The sequence below is a fragment of the Sceloporus undulatus genome, chromosome 3 (assembly GCF_019175285.1).
Source record: "Sceloporus undulatus isolate JIND9_A2432 ecotype Alabama chromosome 3, SceUnd_v1.1, whole genome shotgun sequence".
NCBI lineage: Eukaryota > Metazoa > Chordata > Lepidosauria > Squamata > Phrynosomatidae > Sceloporus > Sceloporus undulatus.
Genome location: NC_056524.1, coordinates 18,740,503 through 18,763,777, shown reverse-complemented (window position 1 = coordinate 18,763,777; position 23,275 = coordinate 18,740,503). Strand labels below are relative to the sequence as shown.

The window sequence follows — 23,275 nt, the reverse complement described above, 5'->3', positions numbered from 1 at the left end:
ACAACAAATATAATAAAACATATGGGGAAAAACAATTAGAATGGGTAAACAAAAATGTCTTGAGTAGGTCCTGGAATGGTTTCAGTGTTTAGAGAAATCTTGTAGCACCTTCAAAACTAAATGAAAGAAAGAAGTTGGCAACATGAGCTTTCATAGACATCTGAGAAAGTAGACTAGTCTACAAAAGCTCATGCTGCCAACTTCTTTCTTTCAGTTAGTCTCAGGGGTACTACAAGATCTCTCTGCATACAGATTCTACACAGCTATATCTTTGGTTTCAGTGTTTATTCACAGTCCCAACTCTTTGAGGAGATGTAATTCCATAGTTGGGGAGTCACAACTGAGAAGGTTCTCTCCCTCAAAGTGCTGATTATAGCTTATAAAGCCCTACGTGGTTCAGGTCCAGGCTCTTATTGCTGTTGTTTTTATTAACTGCCCTTGTTGATCCAGACTCATGGTGACTCTTTGGATGAGACATCTCCAAGACTCCCTGTCCTCCACTGCTTTGCTTAGGCCCTGTAAATTCATGCCCATGACCTCCCTAATACAGGCCTGTTACAGACAGCCAAAATAAAGCTGCTTCGAGTCACTTTGGAGGTATGGTATTTCAATGATACATGCATCCTAAGAGTCCAAAGGCCGCACCAAAGCCACGCTCCAGTCCTAAGGACTGGAGTGCAGCTTTGGTGAAGCTTCCATACTCATGCATCATTGAAATACCATACCTCCAAAGTGACTCGAAGCAGCTTTATTTTGGCTGTCTGTAACAGGCCACAGTCTATCTATCTAGAGTACACTCTTCCCCAGCATTATTGTCTTTTCTAATGAGTCATATCTTTTCATTATATATCAAAAGTACAACAGCCTCAGTTTAATCATCTTAGCTTCCAGGGAGATTTCAGGATTGATCTGTTCAAGGACCCATGTGTTTGTTGTTTTGGCTGTCCACAGTGTCCTCAGCACTCTTCTCCAGAACCACAATCTCAAATGAACTGATTTTCTTCTTATGCACTTTCTTCGCTGTCCAGCTCTTGCATCTGTACATGGTGATGGGGAAAACAGTGGTTTGGACAAATCTAACTTTGGTGCTTTATCTTTAGGATCTTGTCTAGTTCTTTCATAGCTGCCCTTTCCATTCCTAGTCTTCTGATTTTTAGACTGTACTTTCCATTCTGATCGATGTTTGATCTGAGGCACGGGAACTCATTAACTGTTTCTATTTCCTCACTGTCTAGGATGAATGTATGTAGTTCTTCTGTGGTCATTATTTTTTTTCTTTATGTTCAGCATTAAGCCTGTCTTTGCATTTTCTTCTTTAATCTTCCTTAATAATTCCAGGCTATCTAGCAGACCAGATCTCCCCCTATGAGCCTCCCCAGGCCCAGAGATCTTCAGGATGGGCCCTTCTCTTAGTACTACTGCATTTACAGGCACAATGGAGAGACTTGAAGGCTGCCCCTAGACCCTGAAATTCCCTGGGGGGGGGGGGGGGGGGGAGACAAGCTAGCCTCCTCCTTGCTGCCTTTCTGTCAGTGGGTAACGGCTGTTTTATTCCGACACATTTTTATAATGGAAAATTTTTAAAGAATGGTCTGAGTGTGGTGTACTGTTTGAAACTGAAGAGTTTTAATTCCTTTTTATCTTTTAATTGCATTATATCTTTTCAAGTGTAGTTTTCAATCATTTTAATATTGTGAACAGTTTAACTCCATTTTAATGTTCACTTTTTGTATGTTTTTATCTGTAATCTCTCTTTTTAAATAGTAAGCCACCTCAAGTCCCAATTCTGGCATAAACATCATCCTGATATAGCTGAAGGAAAACTTGTGATCTTAAGTCACAGGAAGGTGGTACAGAAAGAAGCCCTCCCTACAGATATTTATCTTGCCGCCAAAACCAATGCAACACAGCCCTACATGTTCTACTGCAAATCATTGCTTGTTTCCTCTCCATCTTAAAACCTTATTCCTGCTCAGCACAGCTGCAGTTTTTATTCGGTGTTAGCCTTTTCCATTCCAAGATAAACGTGCACAACATTAAAACATCTAAGTCAAAGAGGTCTGCAGACCTCCAGTTCTATAGCTTTTATTAAAAAGTGAACTTTAATATCAAGGTAATTACACTTCTGAAGACATTTTAATAGCAAGACCACACTGAATATTTTACTATTAAGAAAGTTATTTTTGAACCCGTGCCTTTTGGCCCATCCTGAATTCTTACAGTGGTCTGCCCACCAGACCTCCATTCTGACATGTGTGTGTTTTGTGTGTAATTAGAACAAGCCCAGAATTTATCATTTAATGAAAACTTGAAAGTTAATCTTAACTTAGTATACTTTATTATACATTGCTACAAAGGCTTATATATGTGTTTTACTTTTACTCAATGCTGATGTCCTGTACCCTTTTATATTATCCCTGGCAACTCTCTTTTGGGAGGGTAAGGAATTGCAAATTAAAACAAGAGAGTGGGAAATAATACTTGTGTGCTAGTCAATCAGTGTGCCAGAAGGGATAATTTTAAATCACTTGATGCAAGTTGTGGGCATAATACAGTAGGTACACATCCTGTACAGAATTCATTGAAATGACTGCACCTACACCACAGAAATAATCTAGTTTGACACCACTTTAACTGCCATGACTCAATGGAGATTATCGCATGGAGGATAAGGATGAGAGCAAAGCAGATTGCTCCCATCTCATTCATGCAATCAGGGGAAAGAGTATCACACACGGTGTGCTTATCCCATTCTTCTCCCGCCCTTGAAGTGTAAAGGCCCCATCATTTGGTATTAATGGAAACTCCCATTAATACCAAATGACAGGGCCATTACACTTCACAGACAAGAGAAGAATGGGATAAATGTGCAGTGTGTGATAATCTTTTCCCCGATTGCATGAATGGGACAGGATGAAGATGGGAGCAATCCACTTTACTCCCTTATCCTCCGTCTGATAATCTCCAATGCTATGGAATTCTGGAATTGTAGTCTGTTGTGGCACAAGGGTTCTCTGACATAGAAGGCTAAGTGTCTCACAAAACTACAATTCCCTACATCTTATTGTTACCCTTTGAATGAATGCTCTCCAAAACACACTAGCATGGAGCCATGGCAGCGAAAGTGGTGTAAAACCAGATTATTATGTAGCCTTAGAAGCTTGTTGTGTCCTGATTTGGGATAGAGCAGAGGTGACCAGATATCAGGTTTGTTACATCTATGTTTTGTTTTGTTTCGTTCCACACAGCCCAGAAATACACCATCCAAAGTTTGGTTGCAAAAAACATGTAGTTTGGCTTAAATGATTTTGAGCCCCGGAACTTGAGTACCCAACACATCTCTCAGCCCTTCCAACAAAAAAATCACTCCTAGTTTCCCTTCTCCCCAGCATTTTTCATTTCAGCGGTAGAATTAAGGTACTAGGGAGAGAGTTGTTTTGTTGTACATATTGTTATAAATAATTTTTGTTAATTGCCATCAAGCCGACTTCAACTTATTGTGACCCTTTGAATGGATGCTCAGCTCTTGTGATCTAAGGGCCGTGGTTTCCTTGACTGAGTCTGTCAATGTAGTAATGCAGCCTTCCTCATTTCCTGCTTCCTTCTACTTTGCCAAGCATTATTGTTTTTTCTAATGAATCATATCTTCTCATTATAAAAGTTCAGTATCCCTTATCCTCATGGCAATGGAAATCCCCACTGAAGAAACTTGCCAAGAAAACCTTGTTATAGTGTCACCTTCTGGTCACCATAAGTTGGAAACGACTTGATGGCACACAACAACAACAACAATAATGCCTTATCCAGACTTCTAAAATCAGAAATATTCCAAAATTCAAAACCTTTTTAATGGGTAGCTGAGATAGTGACACATTTGCTTTCTGATGCTTCAGTGTATACAAACTTTTTGTTTCATGGACAGAATTATTAAAAATAATATGCATAATACTTCCTTCAGACTATATGTATAAGGTGTATATGAAACATACATGAATTTCATGATTAGGCTTGGGTCCCATCTCCAGGGTGTCTCATTATATATATTCAAAAATTCCAAAATCTGAAAAAAAATCCCAAACACTTCTGGTCCCAAGGATTTCGGATAAGGGACACTCAGCTTCTATGTCCAAAGTGTGACAGTCTCAGTTTAGTCTTCTTGACTTCTAGCAAGAGCTCTGGTTTTTCTTTGCTCTTGGACCCCTGGATTTGTCATTTTGGCAGGGAGAACTCTTCTCCAGCACCACATTTCAACTGAATTGATTCTCTTCCTATCATCTTTCATCACTGTACAGCTTTTGCAACCATACAAATAAATCAGAAATATTATTGACTTTGGTATTCAATGATGTATCTATACACTTTAGGATCTTGTCTAATTCCTTCATTTCTGTCCTTCCAATTCCTAGTCACCTTCTGATTTCTTCACTACAGTCTCCATTCTGATTAATGCCTGAGCCAAGAGTATGGAAAGTCTTTAACTATTTCGATGTCATCACTGTATACTTAAAAGTGATATAAATAAGCTGTGATTGCTATTTTTGTTTTCTTAATATTCAGTTCTAACTCTGCCTTTGCACTTCCTTCCTTCACTTTATTCAGTAGTTGATTCTTTAGTTTTTGCTAGTAGTATGGTCTTAAGAGCCAGTTTGTTATAGTGTTGGACTAGCACTGTGTGGGACCAGGGTTCAAATCCCTGCTCAGCCATGGAAACCTACCGGGCGATTTTGCAAGTCACACTTTCACAGCCTCAGAGGAATGCAGTGGCAAACTCCCTCTAAATCTTGTCAAGAAACCCCCATGATATGGTTGTCATACGTTGGAATCAACTTGAGGGCACACAACAACTACTGCTACTACAACTACTGCAGTATGGTGTCATTTGCATATCTTAAATTGTTGAAGTTCATCCCTCCAGTTTTTGTTTTAAAAAAGGGGGAGTTAGAAATCTTTATTGATATAACCAGAGATCTACCAATACATCTAGATCTATCTTCTGCCTGATGTTGTTATAGAGAGCAGAATCTGTGTTGATTTGCTTAGATCGTCCTAGGCGCTTCTATGGGGGAAAGGATGTAGAATATTTGAGCAAGGATTATCCACACTGCACAATTATAGGAGTTTGATACCATTTCACTGTCATAATTCAGAATCATGGGACATGTAGTTTGGTACAGTACTTAGAATTCTCTAATAAACTTCCTAGCAGACATCTGCATTGTTGGTAAGGGTAAGGGGAAAAGCCAATTACTGGTGTAGTCTGGGGACAAACCAACCCAGATACAGCCAAACAATATTGTAGCAGTGGAAAAAGCAAAAGCAAAATACCAGGTGTTGGTATTGGCAGTGCTCTGACACACTTTACACACACAAAATAAGACTCACAGTCGTAGTAGTTCATCCAAAGTTCTGGAGCTTTTATCTTCAGTTACAATGTGTACAATACATATTTACACACAAGCTTCCAATCATCTACTATACATTGTTATTTCAACCACAACTCCAACTATAACTCCACACTAACCCACCCATGACCCAGACTCTTGCCCCACTTATATAGGAGGGTGGTTCTGGATCATTACTCTTCATCACATAGTATGATGTAAGCTTGCTGCAACTTTGCCTCATGCCATGTGTCCAGTTTAGCATAAGAAGGAATTTCTTGCCCATGAGAGTGGTTCAGTGGTGGAAGCAATTGCCTAGACAGGTAGTGGGGTCACCTTCTCAGGGTGTCTCACAAAAGAGGCTGGACAGCTACCTGTTGAGGATGCTCTAGTTGGAAATCCAGCATTAAGCAGAGGGTTGTACCTTTTGACCTATAGAGTCCTTTCTAACTCTATGAGTCTGTGATCTCAAAGCTAGGTGGATCAATGAGAATGTGATGATAGATTCGTACAGGGCTGTTTTGAGGGTTCCCCCTTCAACTGAGAGTCCTTCCAATTTTGGATATAGGACCAATGCAGTGCAATGCTGTAGTATCTTTTATTTCTGATAACAACTTTGTGTTTGGCTTGGCTTGGCTTGGTTTTGCTTTGCATTTTTCAGCTTCATACTGACAGTTTGAAATATTTCATTAGCTCTCATTTTTCTGTTCAACTCATCACTTTCCATCTAGAGTTTGGGAAACTTACTTCTTCTTGTACTATAACTTCCAAAATCCACTATCCAGCATGCTTTGGTAAATCAGTCTTTGCTTCCAACATAATCCATACTGCTCACAGGACCGACAGTTTGAAATAGTTCTGCAAGGAAACCATACCAGAATTAATTATCCACTCCAGTTAACAAATCTATTAACAAGACCAGACAGGAATAAGAAAGACAGGGACAGGGACAGTATTAAAGGAGATGTGGGACGATGTCAGGAAGAAGAGGAGGTAGGACAGAATCAATTGTTGGTTCCTACAGAATGGAGGAAATTGAAACCAGGCTGAAATCAATAACTCCAGACTATAATTGGAGATTGCTATTTCAAAAACTTTAGCTCTAACCTTAAAAGGAACTGTTGCATATTTTAAATCAGGGGTGGTCAACTTGTGGTTCTTCAGGACTAAAATACTTGCAATCCTTTAAGGAATACTCAAGAGGTGGTTTCACCCATTCCTTCCTCTGGAATATAGGCTACGGCTCCTGGTATTTGTTGGCAGTCTCCCATCCAACTACTAACCAGGGCTGAGCCTGCTTAGCTTCCAAGATCAGATGGGATCTGGTGCCTAGGATATACACCAACATGAACCAAACATCCAAACAGCCATTCAAAGCAGTCCAGTATTCCATTACCATTACCTCCTTTACTCTTCCATCTCATTCAGCATTATATGTAGAACAGCTCCAAGTAATAAATGGAAGAAAATGTGTGGCACTGATTCATTTCCATTTCTTTATCATCCTCCTTTTGGCCACTGTGACAAACATAACCATAATTACTTGCTGGATTCCATAGCAATTAATTGGAAATGGGAAGGGGGATTTTTTGCATTTCACAGTGGAGGGATGTGAGGCCTTTATTTTTCTGTTCTGGGTGTGCAGAGACCAATTCATGAGAAATCATGTTAGCTGACACACACTCATACACATACACAAACTTTCTATGCAGTGAATGAAACAATTTAGAAAGTAGAAATTTTCATGGAGACAGTTCATTTCCCATCCAATGAAAACAGACAATGTCTATGAATGCTTACTCTACATATTTCTTCATCACAGTAAAGATGCAACTAGATTTCTTTTACATACCCTCCAACATTCCACAGATGAAATTTGGGAAATGTGTGGTCAAGGTGGCAAAAAAAAAAATAATAATAATAAGAAAGAATGGATGAAATGGGAGAGGTTGCAGCAAATTGCTTTTGCCTGAGCCTCCCGGGAAGGGCAAGATTCCCTTTCCTCTACTCTCCCTCCTGCGGAGTTAACTGAGTGCGAACTAAGGCTACTGCCACACTGCAGAATTAATGCAGTTTGACACCAGTTTTACTGTCATGGCTCCATCCTCTGGAATCCTGAACTTTGTAGTTTGTTGTGGTGTCAGAGCTCTCTGAGGGAGAAAGGTACACATCTCAAAAAACTAAAAAATCCAGAATTCCATAGCATTGAGTCATGGGAGTTAAAGCAGTGTCAAACTGAATTAATTTTGCAGTGTAGATGCAACCTAAATTTACACTTTGAACTCAGTTTGCAGCAAGAGAAGTAAGCCAAGGAGAAAGGGACAAAATGTGGAAGGAGGAAAGAGAAACTGGGAGATTTTAATAACAATATAACAGAGGATTAACTGGGATTGTCCCTGACAAATTGGGAGAGTTGGAGCATATGTTTTTATATCTTTTTATTCTTAAACAGGAGAGCCAGCCTGGTGTAGTAGTTTGAATGTTGGACTGGAGATCAGGGTTGGAATCCTCACTCAGCCTTGGAAACCCACTGGATAACCTTGGGCAAGTCACACTCTCTCAGCCTCAGATGGCTGTGGCAAAAAACCCACATTGAAGTAACTTGCCAAGAAAACCCCATGATAAATTCACCGCTTTAGGGTAGCCGTAAATCAGAAACAACTTGAAGGCACACAACAACAAATATTTAAAAAGACTAACATGGCTATCAGTACATAGCAAGATCTTGTAGCACCTTTGAGACTAACTGAAAGAACGAAATTGGCAGCTTGAGCTTTCGTAGTCTACTTCCTCAGATGGCTATGTCTTTGAATATTACCTCCAGAATCAGGGGAGACTGCATATGTTCAGGGAGGTATGCCAGATACATTTAAGCACCCTAAAAGATTGGAAAGCCTTTTAAGAGTGGTATTCCCCCATTGACTGGATCTTTAACAGCAGGATATGGCTGTGTGTGCAGTCACAGGGAATTCTGCACATCTGCTAATCACTCTGAAAAGCTCCAACCGTTCAGCAGGATGGGCTCTGTAAGAACTTGGGATTGCAAACAATCAGCAGGCTGTGTTGGGTAATCTCCCTTCATTTAAATCTGCCGTGCAGGATGTTGAAAAGGCAAAATCAAATGGCAGCAGGCACATTTTTTAAGGATTAGGCGCTTCCTGTGCATGGTTGTGTGTGTGTTAATATTTTAAGCTGACTTCTAAATCTGGCAAACAATGCATTGCTTGCCCTGGTGGATGGTGTTGGATGACCTCTTTTACATGCCTGATTATCCCGTCAACATTTATAATGCCTTTGATATTTCTTTCTCTTTATTGGGATTGGATCAGTTAAGCGGTTACGTTACTCCTCTGCTCGGCTTTGCATTACTCTCGGCTTCACATCCCCTGGTAATATATGTTGACATTAATTTCTGTAGATTTAGCAGTGAGGGATTGTTAATTTATTCATGCTTGAAAGGGATCTGAAATGGGGGGGGGGGAAGAGTTCTCCAGGACAAATGGGAGCGGGAGAGAATACGCATCTCATATGGCAATGAACGCTGCTCTTTCATGCCTATTTGTTTCACACACAGTAATGAATGCCCGGTCATGATTAACAGTTTTGACCTATTTAAAACTGCACTGTTCTTCCCTGTTCTTATTTTGCCTCTTGGACAAAGTGAACCTCGCATCCCATTTTATAACCCATCAGCTGCAGCATTTGTCTTAGCCAATACCCTTATTGTATGCTAGCAACTAGAATCAACACCACAATGAGAGATTTCTATGGTAATACGTTGCAGAGATTATGTGGAGAAATCTTTTGTGTCTGCAATTTAAACTGGCAAAAAAACCCCACCCAAAACAAACAAAAAATAGCTCTGCCACCCATTCTAATTTAATCAGTTTAATTTATCAAGAGAATACTGTTCTGGATATTATTCCAGCACGGGTCATTAATTGATCAAAATTACATAGACAGTTGGAAGAGCATCCTCTTTGCATATTTTTCTTGATTGAGTAACAAGTAGAGGCTTTGAAGGCAAAGAGGAAAAACTACATAATATATATTAATGTTCTCATTGGTAACTTGTGCACAAAAATCACAATCGATTCACTGTGTCCATTCTTCACACACACAAAAACACACTTCTTGAAGAACCCTCCATTCTCAGTGTCAGTTCTAACAAACCATCTGTTGCCAATTGAAATTGTTTTTCTAAAGCAAACTAATCGTTCAGACCAAGATTGGAGCTTGGATGCCTTGTTCCTCTTAGGCTACAACTCCCAGAATCCCCCAGCCAGAACAACATGGCCAGAACAAAGGTGTAAGGGAAATATACTTTTCATTTATCTTGGAGAGGTGAACTGTAGAAGAGCCATGAACTAATGTCAAATTTGCTCTTGTTTTTGTGTGCCTGCAAGTCATTTAGGACCTGTGGTGACCCTAAGGTGAAGCTATCAGAGGTTTTCTAGATGAGATTTATTCAGAGGTGGCTTGCCAGTGCCTTCGTCTAAGACTGAGAGACTTGCCAAAGGCCATCCAGTGGGTTTCCATAGGGGATTTGAAATCTGGTCTGCAGAGTAACAGTCCAGTGTTCAGCTGCTACACCACACTGGCTCTCAATGTGAGGTAGCATTTAAATTAATGGATCACAATATTGTACAGTTTTGATTGTTGAAAGGACATGCCATGCCATCTGGCATCATAGCATTGGAAGAGACCTCTGAGAGTCATCTAATCTAACTTCCGGTCAGTGCATTTTGCCCTAATCACTGTTCAATATAGGATCTGCACCACAGGTTTTGACTGAAGCATCTTTGAGATATGGCTGTCCAATCGCATGTCCCCCACCATCCAAAGCACTTTGTTTCACTGCTAACATATTCTCATATGTAGGAAATTTTCTCTTAATGTTTAGTCAAAACCAGCATTCCTGCATTATTCACCCATGGGTTCTAATCCTGCCCTCTGGAGGAAAAGTCTTCTCCATCTTCTGCATGACAACTCTTTGGATATTTCAGAACCCCTGTCATACCTTCCCTTAATATTTACGTCTCCAGACAACATATTTTGTTCTCCTCACAAGATTTGATTTTCAGGCTTGTTCTTGGTGGCAAGTAACAACAACATATTATTATTGTTAGTTTGTGTTATTCTTTTTATATTACCAATGTATGTGACACTACTTGAGAGGATGACCAATGCAAAAAGACAGGTCCCTGACTTGTCCCAATTTGTTGTGGTGGTGGTGTGCCTTCAAGTCATTTCCAACTAATGACAACCCTAGAGCAAACCTGTCATGTGGTTTTTGTGGCAAGTTTCTTCAGAGGTAGTTCTGAGGCTGAAAGAGTCTGACCTGCCCAAGATCACCCAGTAGATTTACATGGTCAAGCCGGAATTTGAACCCTGGTCTCCAGTGTCATTCAAACCTTGGTCTCCAGAGTCACAGTCCAACGTTCAAACCACTTGTCCCAACATGGGAGCCATAATAGCTCAAAACAGCACCTGGAGGGAAGTTATGTATCAAAACAACCTCTCATACCCAGTGACATCCAAGCTTTGCTTCAAATATAGTTCACCAATTTGGGTGACCAAAAAAAACCCCTTAAAAGGCAAAACAGAAGGGACTAGAAGAGTCACACTTTGTGTTGATAATGCAGAGTTGCAGACAGCTATAAGGATATGGCTAGAAAATTACACACACACAAATACACTTCAGTTGCTAACCCTTTAGTAAGATAAGATCCAATAGAGCTATACTCCACATATACACATGCCTTATATTCCTGCTAACAGTTGTTCCAGAGGAAACTGGGCTAGATGATCCAAAGGACTGACAACGTGTAAGGTAGATTCATATATTTAAGAAGGATTGTCCTAAATCCCAATTACCCTAGAAGCCATAAAATTTTGAAGACTGGTGACCACAAGAAGGCCTATGAACAGCCTTAAAGACAAGCTCCAAGCACATCCATTTCATTTTTTTCTCTGCACCAAACAGTTGTATCACTTGGTGTATCACTGGAACTGGTACAGATCAGCTTTGGTCTGACATATGGTAGTAAAACAGAAGTTTCATAATCATCATCTTGGGAACTGTGGTCAGGATAAATATTTGTTTTCACTCCCTCCAAGCTCCTGGGATTTGAAAAAGCTACTGATTCCTTCCCCACCCCTGCTCACCAAATTAATGAAGGAAAAGCACTAGGAAAAGCAAAATGTGCTGCCAGAGATGTGACTTTTGTTGCCTGGAGACTTCTTTCTTGCATAAAGTATTTGGAGTTGAAGAGTGATTTTGGGTTAGCAGAAGGAGAATGAAAATTACTGGGAAAAGGATCAAATGTACTTCCAACAGGTTTACATGAAGCATGTGCTGGAAGCAATGCACAAAGTAGCAAATTATTGTAGAACACAAATTATACCATTCCCTTTATTCTTCCATACCCTCCAACATTTCACTGATGAAAACTGGGACACATCTGGCCAAACAACATCAGAGTGTGGTCAAGATGATAAAAGTTATTAATGAGGAAGAACAGACAAACTAGGTCCTGGGGTCCTAGTTACTAGGAGAAGATGCAGCAGTTTGGTTTTGTCTAAACCTCAGGGAAGGGCAAGATTCCATTCTTTCTTCTTCCTCCTTGTTGAATTAATTGACTGAACTACTTTCACACTTTGATCTCATTTGTAGCCATTAAATAAGCTGAGGACAAAATGGGGAAGGTGGGAGTAGAGGAGAGAAAGTGAGACATGGTAAAAACAGTTTAAAAATTGGGATGACAGAGAGTTAGAGGCAGCCTCCAGCCACCCCTTCTTCAGCCAGATTGCGGCCGTGGCAACCACATTTCACATCCCCGATCTGGCCTTTCCAGGGCATGAAAAGGAGCTGTAAAAAGCGGCTCCTTTTGCGCCCTGGAAAGGGCGCAATAGCCGTGGTGCTGTGGCTATACAGCAGTCCTTCGGCACTGTGTCATGTGGATACAGTGCCAGAGAAGCACTGTGATGGCATATGCCGTGTGGCGCAGCGTGCAGCATCATGGCACCCTGGAGTGGAGCCGGGGCTGCATTATGAAGACGTTATTCCCCAAACTCCACCCCCCAGCTGCCCTTTCAGGCCAGTGTGTACAGGCTCTTAGTCAGGCTGGTCTTTTCCAAAATGGGACACTTGGAAGGTACGCTTTTCTTAGGCACAGGTTTCTGATCACTACTATCTACACATTTTGTTATTGTTATTTGCCACCATATTGGCATTGACTTATAGCAACTCTGGGAATGAGAGATCACCAAAATCTTGCATTAACTCATGGCCTTGATGAAGTCTTGCAAACTCAGGATTGTGGCTTCCTTTATTGAATCCATCCATTTGTCATGTGATCTTCCTTTTTTCCTACTTCCTTCCACTTTACCAAACATTATCATCTTTTCCAGTGAGTCATCTTCTTGACTCAGCCTTCCATTCTTTCGTAGGTCGGTTAAATGAGTACTCAACTTTTGGGGGGGGGGGAATTAGCTAATGCATTGTAAACTACTTAGAGAGGGCTTAGTTCACCATGAAGCGGTATAGAAATGTAAAGTGCTATTGCAATTGCTAGGGTCCTCTGGGAGCACAGCCAAATGCTAGTTTTGCCACTGCAAGGCAACAGTTGGCCATGTGGAAGGGAACTCAGCAAGGCTGCAGTAGGTCTTGTGGGGGGCTTTGTTAACTGCAGAGAGGGAAGTGAATGCCAGCCTCCGCAGTGATAAAAAAATAAACATATGCATAGATACCATGGACAGCCAAGAAGAGCCAAAAATGGGTTTTTGAACTGATCAAGCCCAGACTATCCCAGGAAGCCAGAATGACTAAACTGAGGCTGTTGTATTTTGGCCACATCATGAGAATGCATGATTCATTAGGAAAAAAAATATGCTAGATAAGTCAGAAGGTAGCAGAAAGAGAGACAGACCACATGCAAGGTGGATAGACTCAATCAGGAAGGCCAAGGGCCTGAGCCTGCAGGACCTGAGCAGAGTAGTAGAGGGCAAAGGGTCTTGTAGATGTCTCATCCACAGGGTCACTGAAGACACTCCCATGTCCTCTGGCATGAGAGGTTTGACTCGCTGTCCTGGATCCACACTGTCCCTATAAACTCAGACAACTCATAGTAGTATACTCAGTAATAGTAACTCTTAATTCACACACTTCCTGTAACTTTAACAGTCACCACTGAACTAACAGCCTGTGTTACTTCACCCAGGCTGTGACAAGAGAGAGTGTAATACAGTGGTACCTCGGGATACGAAATACCCAGGTTACGAAATTTTCGGGATACGAAAAAATCCCATAGGGAATCATTGTTCCGGGTTACGAATGTTTTTTCGGGTTACGAAAAAACTTTTGGTGCTTTTTTCGGCTTTTTCGCACGGAATCGCGGCTTTTCCCCATTAGCGCCTATGGCAATTCGGCTTACGAAGGCTTTTCGGGTTACGAAAGCGGCCGCGGAACGAATTAATTTCGTAACCCGAGGCACCACTGTAATCTTCTTGCCTCCACTGTGCTTCAACTTGAAAGTCTAGTGAGGCTGGTAAGCATTTTTCTTCTGGCTCCAAGTCAGCCTTTTCAACAATAAACGGTCCTGGCCCGTGCTCCCATCGTTGACCGCATACATCCCACCGTTTCTCAGACGAGTGTGGAGTCCAACACCTCCCAGCTGGGATGGAGTATCTCCTAGGTGTGATGTCTCATCTCATTCTTCCTCCATCCACAGATCTTGCACCTTTACCCATTCGTGGTTGCCAGTTCAGGGCCTTCCTCTTGCCCGCTGCAGGGCGGCAGCCCACCCCTCTCTCCAAGGAAGCACCTCCACCCTTCTCTCCCTCTCCCCAGCCACTTTGCACATGTCTCCTCTCCATCCATCTCCCCTGCTAATCAACCACACCTGGCCCTTGTCTCTTATCTCCAGCCCCCCTAGTCCCTCCTCCTTTTCCTCCCACTCCCCAGTGTCCTGTGTTCCTTCCACCTCGAGTTGTCCCCGTTCTGGATCTTTCCAGCTTTCTCCTGCCTCCAGTCTCTTTCCTTCCAGCTTCTCCTTCCCGGTCCTCCCCACAACACCCCGATCTCTCCTCAGCCACCCTGCTACAGTCTCCACAACTCAAGGTTTATAAAAAGGCAACTAAAAGGCCAAAACATTAATAAAGTTATGTACGTCCTCCTGGCTGGGCTTCCTCTTTCTCACCTCCATCCTTTAATCTCTATCCAGCATTCAGCTGCACGCATTATCACTTCCACCCACCGCTCTGACCACATCTCTCCTCTGTTGGCATCCCTTCACTGGCTCCCCCTCCCTTTCCACATTCAGTATAAGCTCCTGCTGTCGACATTTAAAGCCCTCCATGGACTGGCCCCTCCTTACTTATCGGACCTTCTTTCTCCTCACCTTCCCACTCAGGCCCTCCGTTCTGGTAGTCAAGGTCTGCTGTCTCAGCCCAGGATTTCCTCTGCCCTGCCCCATCCCGGATTCGCCCCTTTTCACTCGCTGCCCCTCACTCCTGGAACCTTCTTCCACCACAAGCAAGAGCCATCACTTCTTTAACCAGCTTCAAAACGGAAGTTGAAAACCATCTGTTCAGAGAAGCCTTCTCAGGCATTGCATAATTGTCGCTTACTATTTGATGTTCTTTTGGTGCCTGTTTATCAAACCATTTCCTGTATTGCTATGTACTGTATATGTATTATCCTACTTGAGAGTATGTATTTTCCTGGAAGAAGATTAACCATCCATTATGAAGCCAAGCCTCCTCCAGTCCATCTGCCTGGTCCAGGCCTTGGAGGAGAGAAGAACTGCTGGACCTCTTACCCTTTCCCTCACCACTCCCTTCTCCTTCTGTGTCATGTCTTTTTGTTGTAGCCCAAGGGCAGGAATCGTCTAATAAAAGATTTATGTACAGCGCTGTGTAAATTTACAGCGCTTCATAAATAAAGGTTATTAATATATACTAATCATAATATAATAATAATAATAATAATGGTGTGAAAAATGTGGTTTAAGTACCTTATATACTTGACTATAAGTCAATCTCATGTATAAGTCGAGGGAAGGATTTGGGGCCAAAATTATGGATTCCAATATGACACATGGATAAGTCAGGGGTAAAATGCAGGGGCATGTAACAAAGGATCTAAAAGGTGAAGCAAAGGAAAACAATGTAAATGAACTTATGAAATTCCAGCAAGCATGAGTGTTTGTGCTCACCCTAAAGGCTCACCCTGTTAACAACAACAGCAATATACAGTGCGCCTGTGTCATACGTGGGCGTGCTATACGCGGCTTTCAGCACATTGCCACAAGGGGCGGTGCGTTCCATTCAAATGAATGGGGCGTGTGCCCATGGCACACGCCACCACCGCACCACAGCCCTGCCGTATGCATGAGACCATTCAAGTGAATTACTTGAATGGGGCTAGAGCATGCGTGGTATTTGGCTTACGCGGGGGGAGGGTCTGGAACAGATCCCCCGCGTAAGCCGAGAGCGGACTGTACATATATGGTTAATATACAAAAGCACATATACAGAATGTCAGCCCCTATGTCAATGGCATTCATGAGTTTTCCTTTAAAAAAATTGAATAACTAAAAATAAACATACAAATAGACATAAATGTTCTATATCTTAAAAAATACTCATTTATTCATGAGTGTTCCCTGAACCTGTGGCCTTTGTGTGTTGTCAGCTGATGACTTCCTTGCTAGTGGGACAATGATTTCACTTTAGGTTTTAAATGAGCTATCCATGGGATTGAACCCTATTCCCAGAAATCAGAGTAAGGCTGCATCTGGACTACCAAAATAATCCAATTTAGTGAACCTGCTCCAGGTTTTAGGCAGAATTTTAATGAACTACGTGGGGTGTTGAATCCCATCCCCAGGGTTCAGAGTCAGAGGTCAGAGAGGATTCATTGCCATGGGAGCCACCAGCTGGCAGTGACTATGTAAGAGGGTTTGCCAGATGTGCCTGAAATCATGCAATAGATAGATTATTGCAAAAATAAAATAAAATAAAGCTTGACTGCATGTATCTCCATGAAAAGGCTCTGTGTGGGTATTCAGATGGTCAAATGAAATGCAAGACCCTTGTAAATGACTTGGTAGTTCTCTTTGTTGTGCACTATTGATAGAAGAGGCTATTGTAATATCATTAGTGGATAACCCTTCATGCAGGGCCAGAATAAGTTATGTTGAGTCCTTAAATATGTGAAGTTTAAGAAGCTCCATATCATAAATCTTCAAAACATGCATTATTCTAACATCTTTCTTTAAAAAATGTATTTTGTATTTCGGAACCCCTCATAATCTAAGACCCTAAGATATCATTTATTTAAGTTTCATGTTGTCACTGTCACTGTGTTCATGGATTTAACTTCAGCATTGATGTTATAGGCACTGCATTAGAACAAGCATGTTGCTTCATTAATTATAATGATATTTTGAATACCTGCTGAAAGACTCCTTCTGTTTATTTCAGCTCCAAGGTTCCTTGAAGAGAAAGCTGGTGGTGAATCTTTCACCAGCCAACAACAAGAGATCAAATGGTATTGCTGACCACACCTTCATTGATATTAAGAGGGTCCGTGTTGGTGATAATAACTTTTCCACGGGACATGGACACTGCCCAAACCCATCAGCGTTAGGCTCCTTGACAGCTGGCCAAGGTTCTCAAGGGAGAGTCAGCAGCCCAACTAACAACACCCACTCAAATCCGAACGGGATGTTTAACATGACACTAAAGGAGGTAAAGAAAGAACCAGGAGAGACCCATTCTTGCAGTAAACATTCAGATAATCAGGCATCCCAGGGCAATCCTTTTCCTAACAGATATGGGGAAGACATGGGGGACCAGTTGATGGACCCAGAACTTCAGGAACTATTCAATGAACTGACTAATATTTCTGTGCCACCCATGAGTGATCTTGAACTAGAGAATATGATAAATGCCACCATCAAGCAAGATGAGCCATTTAACATTGACCTGGGGCAGCAGATCCCAAGAACTCCTCCAGCCAGATCTTCATCTGTGCAGATGGATAAAGTGGTGATCAAGCAAGAGTATTCACCTGCTCTGAACCAGGCTTCAACTGGGTCACCCCAAATGAGACCTTCCTCTACAGGTCCAGCTTTCACTATGTCGACTGCTGCTATGTCCACCTCATCACCAATTCCTTCAGTGCCTCAGACTCACACGCCTCCATCTCAAGTGACTTCAGTTCCCAGTCGACCATTGGCAAGTTGGCAAGAGGTCTCACATGCCCAGCAGTTGAAACAAATAGCAGCCAATCGGCAGCAACACGCCATGATCCAGCAATGCCAGCAAGGACAACCAACATCCTCCTGGCCTACTTTGTCATCTACAGAGCCTCCCCCTGGATCGTTTGTCCAGGAGAAAATTGCTAGCCCTCCTTTCCATCAGCAGCAGTTCAGCCCTCAGAACTCTGGGGTCCCTGTAAATGGGAGTTTGTCAAAGGGAATGAATGCCTACATCTACCGGTCAAATGCCCTGTCACAGGGAAGCTCAGTCAGTCCCATGATGCAACGAAAGACTCAAGACCTCAGCAGAGGTTATATCGGCAACAGCCAGTTGCCACTGGAGGAGCCTCAGAACAACATCAAGCCTTTGTTTCACTTCAACTCAGAACAACCCAGCCAGCAGATGCCTTCTGTTTTGAGCTCCCAAAACAAGCCTTCAATTCAGCACTATGCACAGCAACAGCAGCAGCAACAGCAGCAGCAGCCTAATTCAGTAGCTGTGCAGCCACAGACACAGCAACAACAACCAACGCAACAGCAGCAGCAGCAACAATCCACCCAATCTCTTCCAAGACTACCAAATGTATCCTTAGCTTTACAGCAAAAGATCATGCTCCAGAAAATGCTGCAAAATCAGCCCCTGTCAAGACTGCAGTATCCTGTTCCGGCACAGCATCAACTGGTAAGGACTTTTTCCTAGCACAGAATAAATGTGATAATTATAATTCTTTGACAGAGGGAGTACACCTGTGCTATGCAACTATAGTAGTCTGATGCTCCTTGAACTGTCAAGGCCCCACGACATGGAATTTCATTCTATCTTATGGAATGCTGGGATGTGTAGTCTGGTGCCATACTGAGAACTTCAAATCCCAGGATTCCACAGGAAGGAGACATGACAATTAAAGTAGCAGCAAAAAGCTGTAAGTTTGTAGTATAGAACTGGGTGGCATCCTGTAGGCCAGAGTTTCTCAAACATTGATCAACCAGATCCCTGAATTCTTGACCATTGGCTGTGTTGGATGAATCCTCTGGGAAATTAAGTCCAAAATATCTGGAGGAACACAAACTGAGAAGCTCTGTTGAAAGACATATAAGCCAGCCCCCTGCACAATGCAGGAAACAATAATACAATTAAGTAGTTCTAGTTTCTGGTTTTATGGAGAGAGACAGTCCTCCTCTCTAGGCTTGTTACCACATGACAGAAATTGGAAGTATAATCCAATGTCATCCCGAATGCAATCATGGGTATTCACATTATTGTGTGATAAGTTATCACACACAATCGCTGGCAATGGGAACGCATTCCAAACGCAATTCCATATCAATCCAAAATTAAGTAAATTCGATGAGCTAGCGAATTCACAAATCCTATTCCCAGGCTACTTCGCATTCAGTTCGGTGATGTATGGTGTAATATGCATGTCTGTTTTGGCCCTGGGATCTCCCTCCTTCCACATAAGTTCCCACGATCCTCCGTTTTGTTTTGGCTTCCGGGGCTCCTCCAGAAGCTGTTTTTGACAGAGGGAAGAGCGAGGGGGGTGGAAGGCTGTCCATTAGGCGCCCTACAAGCTCTCTCTCTGCCCAAAACAGTAGGCTTGGGGCTTGCCCTGCTCCTGGCCCCTTATGCCCCTCAGGGACCTTTTTGCCTTCTTTCTTTCCTTCAGGGCCAGAGGGCATCAAAAAGAGAAAAAACTCCCCCTTTTTTTATTAGCCCCAAAGAATTTTCCTTCCCTCCTTCCTCCTCCTTTGGGGGATGATGGAGTGGGGCAGCCTGGGGAATGTGGGTCTGTTTTCCTCCCCTCAGGGGCATCGTTCTGGGCTCACAACAAACTCCAACTCCCCGAATTCCATAGCCTTGAGCCACAAAGAGTTAAAGAGGTGCCAAACTGGGTTATTTCTCCAGTGTGGATGTAGCCTTAATCTCCAGCTCTGTTCCTGCCCAGCTTCCTTTCCCCTTTCCCCCTCCTCCAACTCATGGCGAGGCAGCGCCATTGCCTTCAATGGGACACCCAGTGGGCCAAGTTAGAACCAGAGAGGACCCAGGTCCCCCACAACCTCAGTAACTGCAGAAAAGCTCTCCCAAATGGGAAGGACTCCTTCTCTTCCCCCATTCCATTTGGGGTTTCTTGTCAGGTTGATTCAGATGGGGTTTGCCATTGCCAATTTCTGAGGAGGCTTAGAGAGTGTGACTTGCACCAGGTCACACTCTCAGTGGGGTTTGATCCCTGCCTTCTACAGTCATAGTCCAATGCTCAAGCCAAGTATAAGGTTGCTTTGGACTGGTTTTGAATTGGTGAATTGCCTAAATAACGTGAAATAAAGGGTAATGAATGAACAAATAACATGAAACAAGGCAAAACCATGGGAACCGGAGGCAAGCCCCACCGGAAGTGTAAAAAGGTCATGATCCGATTCTGCCCTCACTGCGCATGTGCAGGGATGCTAATTCTAATTTTAGACTACAATGGGTACATACTCATATGATAATTTCTTTTGCATTAGCACTGCTTTGGCTTTGAGATGGGCGCTGTGTTCTTCTGTTCCGTTTGATAGCCATTCACATAATTGCGTTACATTCCGAATTGGCCCCACTTTCTTTTCTTTCAAAATTGGGAGACATTCCTCCCGTGTGATATTGTCCTAGGTGATAATGAGCATTTTGTCACTCATTTCCAAATGTAGTAAGCTAGCCCTGCTGTGTTTGTTGCCCCTTCTGCTAATACTACTGAGTGAAGCCATGCAATCTGCTCCAGATTCCTGCCTTGACTGTAATGTATGGTTTTAAAGTGCTTTTATCTTTTTTAAATTGTATTCTATTTTTTAATGAATGATCTGTTTTAATATTGTAATAGTTTAACTCTATTTTAATTGTCACTTTTGTAAGTTTTTAACTGTACTGCGATTTTTAAACTCTAAGCCGCTTTGAGTCCCAATTTTTTGGGGGGAAGTGGGACACAAATAAGTGTTGTTGTTGTTGTTGTTGTTGACTGTAAAACTCCATGTTGGCCACTTACACATAGGGTTCCCAGGCTGAATACAAGACAGGATTCCTGTAGCTAACAGATCCTTGATCAGAAAGGCTGCATCTACAATGCAGAATTAATGCAGTTTGACACCACTTTTATTGCCATGGCTCATTGCTATGCAGTGCTGGGATTTGTTCTAGGTGTATTTTGTACCTAGTAGACATGGGAGTTCTGCTTAAAAAGCACAGAACTTCACACCAGCCTTGAGTCTGCTCTCTGTGTTCTATATCAGAGATGGACAACTTCAGCAAGTCCAGGGTCATTTCTCCTTCTCACCTCCATCCCTGTGCCCTGCTGTACTTCACTGAAGGAAATGCGGAAAGGTCATACTTTTCATCTGTAATATTACATTTTAGTCTCAAAACAAAGCACCTAGGGAGCATGATGCTTTGTTTTGAAGGACAATCCCACTTCTAGGAGGACAGTTGTCCTTTAAAATGAGGCAATTGCTCACTGCACACCTTGTTTTAAGGTGAAAGCACAGAGGATTGTTGCTGCCTTCCTACTGCCACATTCATTGGTAGAGGTCAGAAAAGTAAGTGAGGGAACATGAAATCCATAGGCCACAGTTGGCCTACCCCAGTCTGTGTAATATAAGTGTAACAAATGCAGAGAGTCTGGAAGATGCCATTATTGAACATCTAAGTTAGCAGTTAGTTGACTGCGAACTTCTGAACATCTGGCACTATTGCCTGTGCATTTTATTTTTATTTTGTATACTTAATGTTAGACAGTGAACATAGCGAAGGGATGGAGGTGCAGCTGTCCGAGAGGCCTAAATCACAATACCAGGTTCAGAATGTTCCATTCCAATGTCATCTTTTTTCCCACTAAGAAAATAATGGTGCCTTGGGCAAGTCACACACTCTCAGCCTCACAGGATGGCAATGGCAAATCCCTTCTGAAGAAACTTGACAAGAAAACCCCATTATGGCTTCACCTTTGGGCCACCATAAATCAGAAATTATTTGAAGGCACACAACAACGACAAAGTAGAGAAAAAGCTGGATGTATTTTGCTTCACCATGGAGCGGTTAACATTTGAATGTACAATATGGTAGAATTTCACTAGAAATCTCTGGTGATGTAGCTCAGGGAGTGCACTACAGATCTTTAACAGGGCATTCTGAGTGCTTCTCACTGATTTACAAATTTCAGGATTCCTTAGGATACAGCCAGGACAGTTAAAGTAGTATCTTTTCAAATTGCTGGATCTTTGTTGTGTAAATACAGCTTCAGATAGATGACACTATTGATCTGGCTGGTTTCTGCATGGAAACATCTTCCTTCCTTAAACAAATTTAGAAAGTAGTTGCTGAGGTTTCTGAACATGGTTCAGTTGTAGTAAGCCATTGACTGAACATACATTCAGGTTTCTTGTTTTAAGCACAACGGCCTGTGAGGCTGCTGTATTGTAACATCTGCAAGCTTGGCATGCTCACGGGTGCTCGCTTTGATATAGCTTGATTTTAGAGGCAAAGGCCGTTGGAGGGCCGTATGTTCACTATTTTTCATAAGGCAAAGATAGTCAACATACGGCCCTCCGTGATCCCTCATTATTAGCTCTGCTAGCTCATGTGAATTGCAGTGCTACATCTGTAGGAAGACCAAAACATATGGCTTTTGCCATAAAATATTGTTGTGTGACATAATTTTCAGTATTCCAGCATCTGTCATCTTTTGCCTATGATTTCTTTTTGTAAAAAGAAAACAGCAGACTAGGAGCGCATGTACACTAAGGGTGTGAAAGTTTCACAACCTCATACTCCTGTATCATTTTTCAATGAACTTTTGTCTAAAAACAATTAAAAACCTATTAATTCTTACCTGTCTTTAAAAAAGGGGGGCACCCCCAAATTATAAAGAACGGAATACATGATTTTCCCATAGAAACAACATACTAGCCTATTTATTTATCACATAACAAACATTTACTGTTGTACTTAAACATTTAAACACTATACCTTTACAAAAACTAACATTTTTTTCATTTCTTATTACTTAAGATGAAGTTTGTCCTTGTCTTTGCAAACTTCATACTGTTCTTGCATCACTTTAATAGCTCTTTCTGCACACTGATTACTTCTTGATATTTCTATAACTGATGGCTCCTGTTTCCAGTGATTCGTCAATGTTTGCAAAGCTTTATTGTAAGGTGGAATTACTGCAGACAAGTTTTCAAAATCACTTTCATTATATATTTGATCTGTCAACCAATAATCTGCTCATTCATACAAAATAAATCTGCAAACTCTCTGCAAAGTAAGTCTTGTTAATGGTATTAAAATAAACACCAGAATAGCAAGAATTGCTCTTGAATTCCAACTGACATTACTGATGTTTGGGATTTTGTGAAAGTTGATGAAAGGAAAATTATCTTTTCTTCGTAGAATCAGAAAACCCGTGTTAAATGCAACAAAAACCTCATATCGTCTCTCTATCCTGATATAACTACAATTTTATCTGTACCATTAACAAACTGTGTTTTCTTTTCATAATTCTTCTATAAATGTATAAATTGTAAAATTATGAATAATTGAATATAATTGCATATATTGTATACTTGTATAGCCAGTAATACAATATATACTACACTACA

General features: G+C 41.9%; 1 protein-coding gene across 1 annotated transcript in view; it reads left to right on the top strand.

Annotated features, from left to right (window-relative positions):
* The window catches only part of MAML2 (mastermind like transcriptional coactivator 2), a 238,015-nt gene that overhangs the window by 148,569 nt on the left and 66,171 nt on the right, over positions 1-23,275 (top strand). The window contains exon 3 of the mRNA XM_042457006.1: positions 16,869-18,329. Within this exon, the coding sequence (XP_042312940.1) occupies positions 16,869-18,329 (1,461 nt within the window). The remainder of the gene's footprint in view (positions 1-16,868; positions 18,330-23,275) is intronic.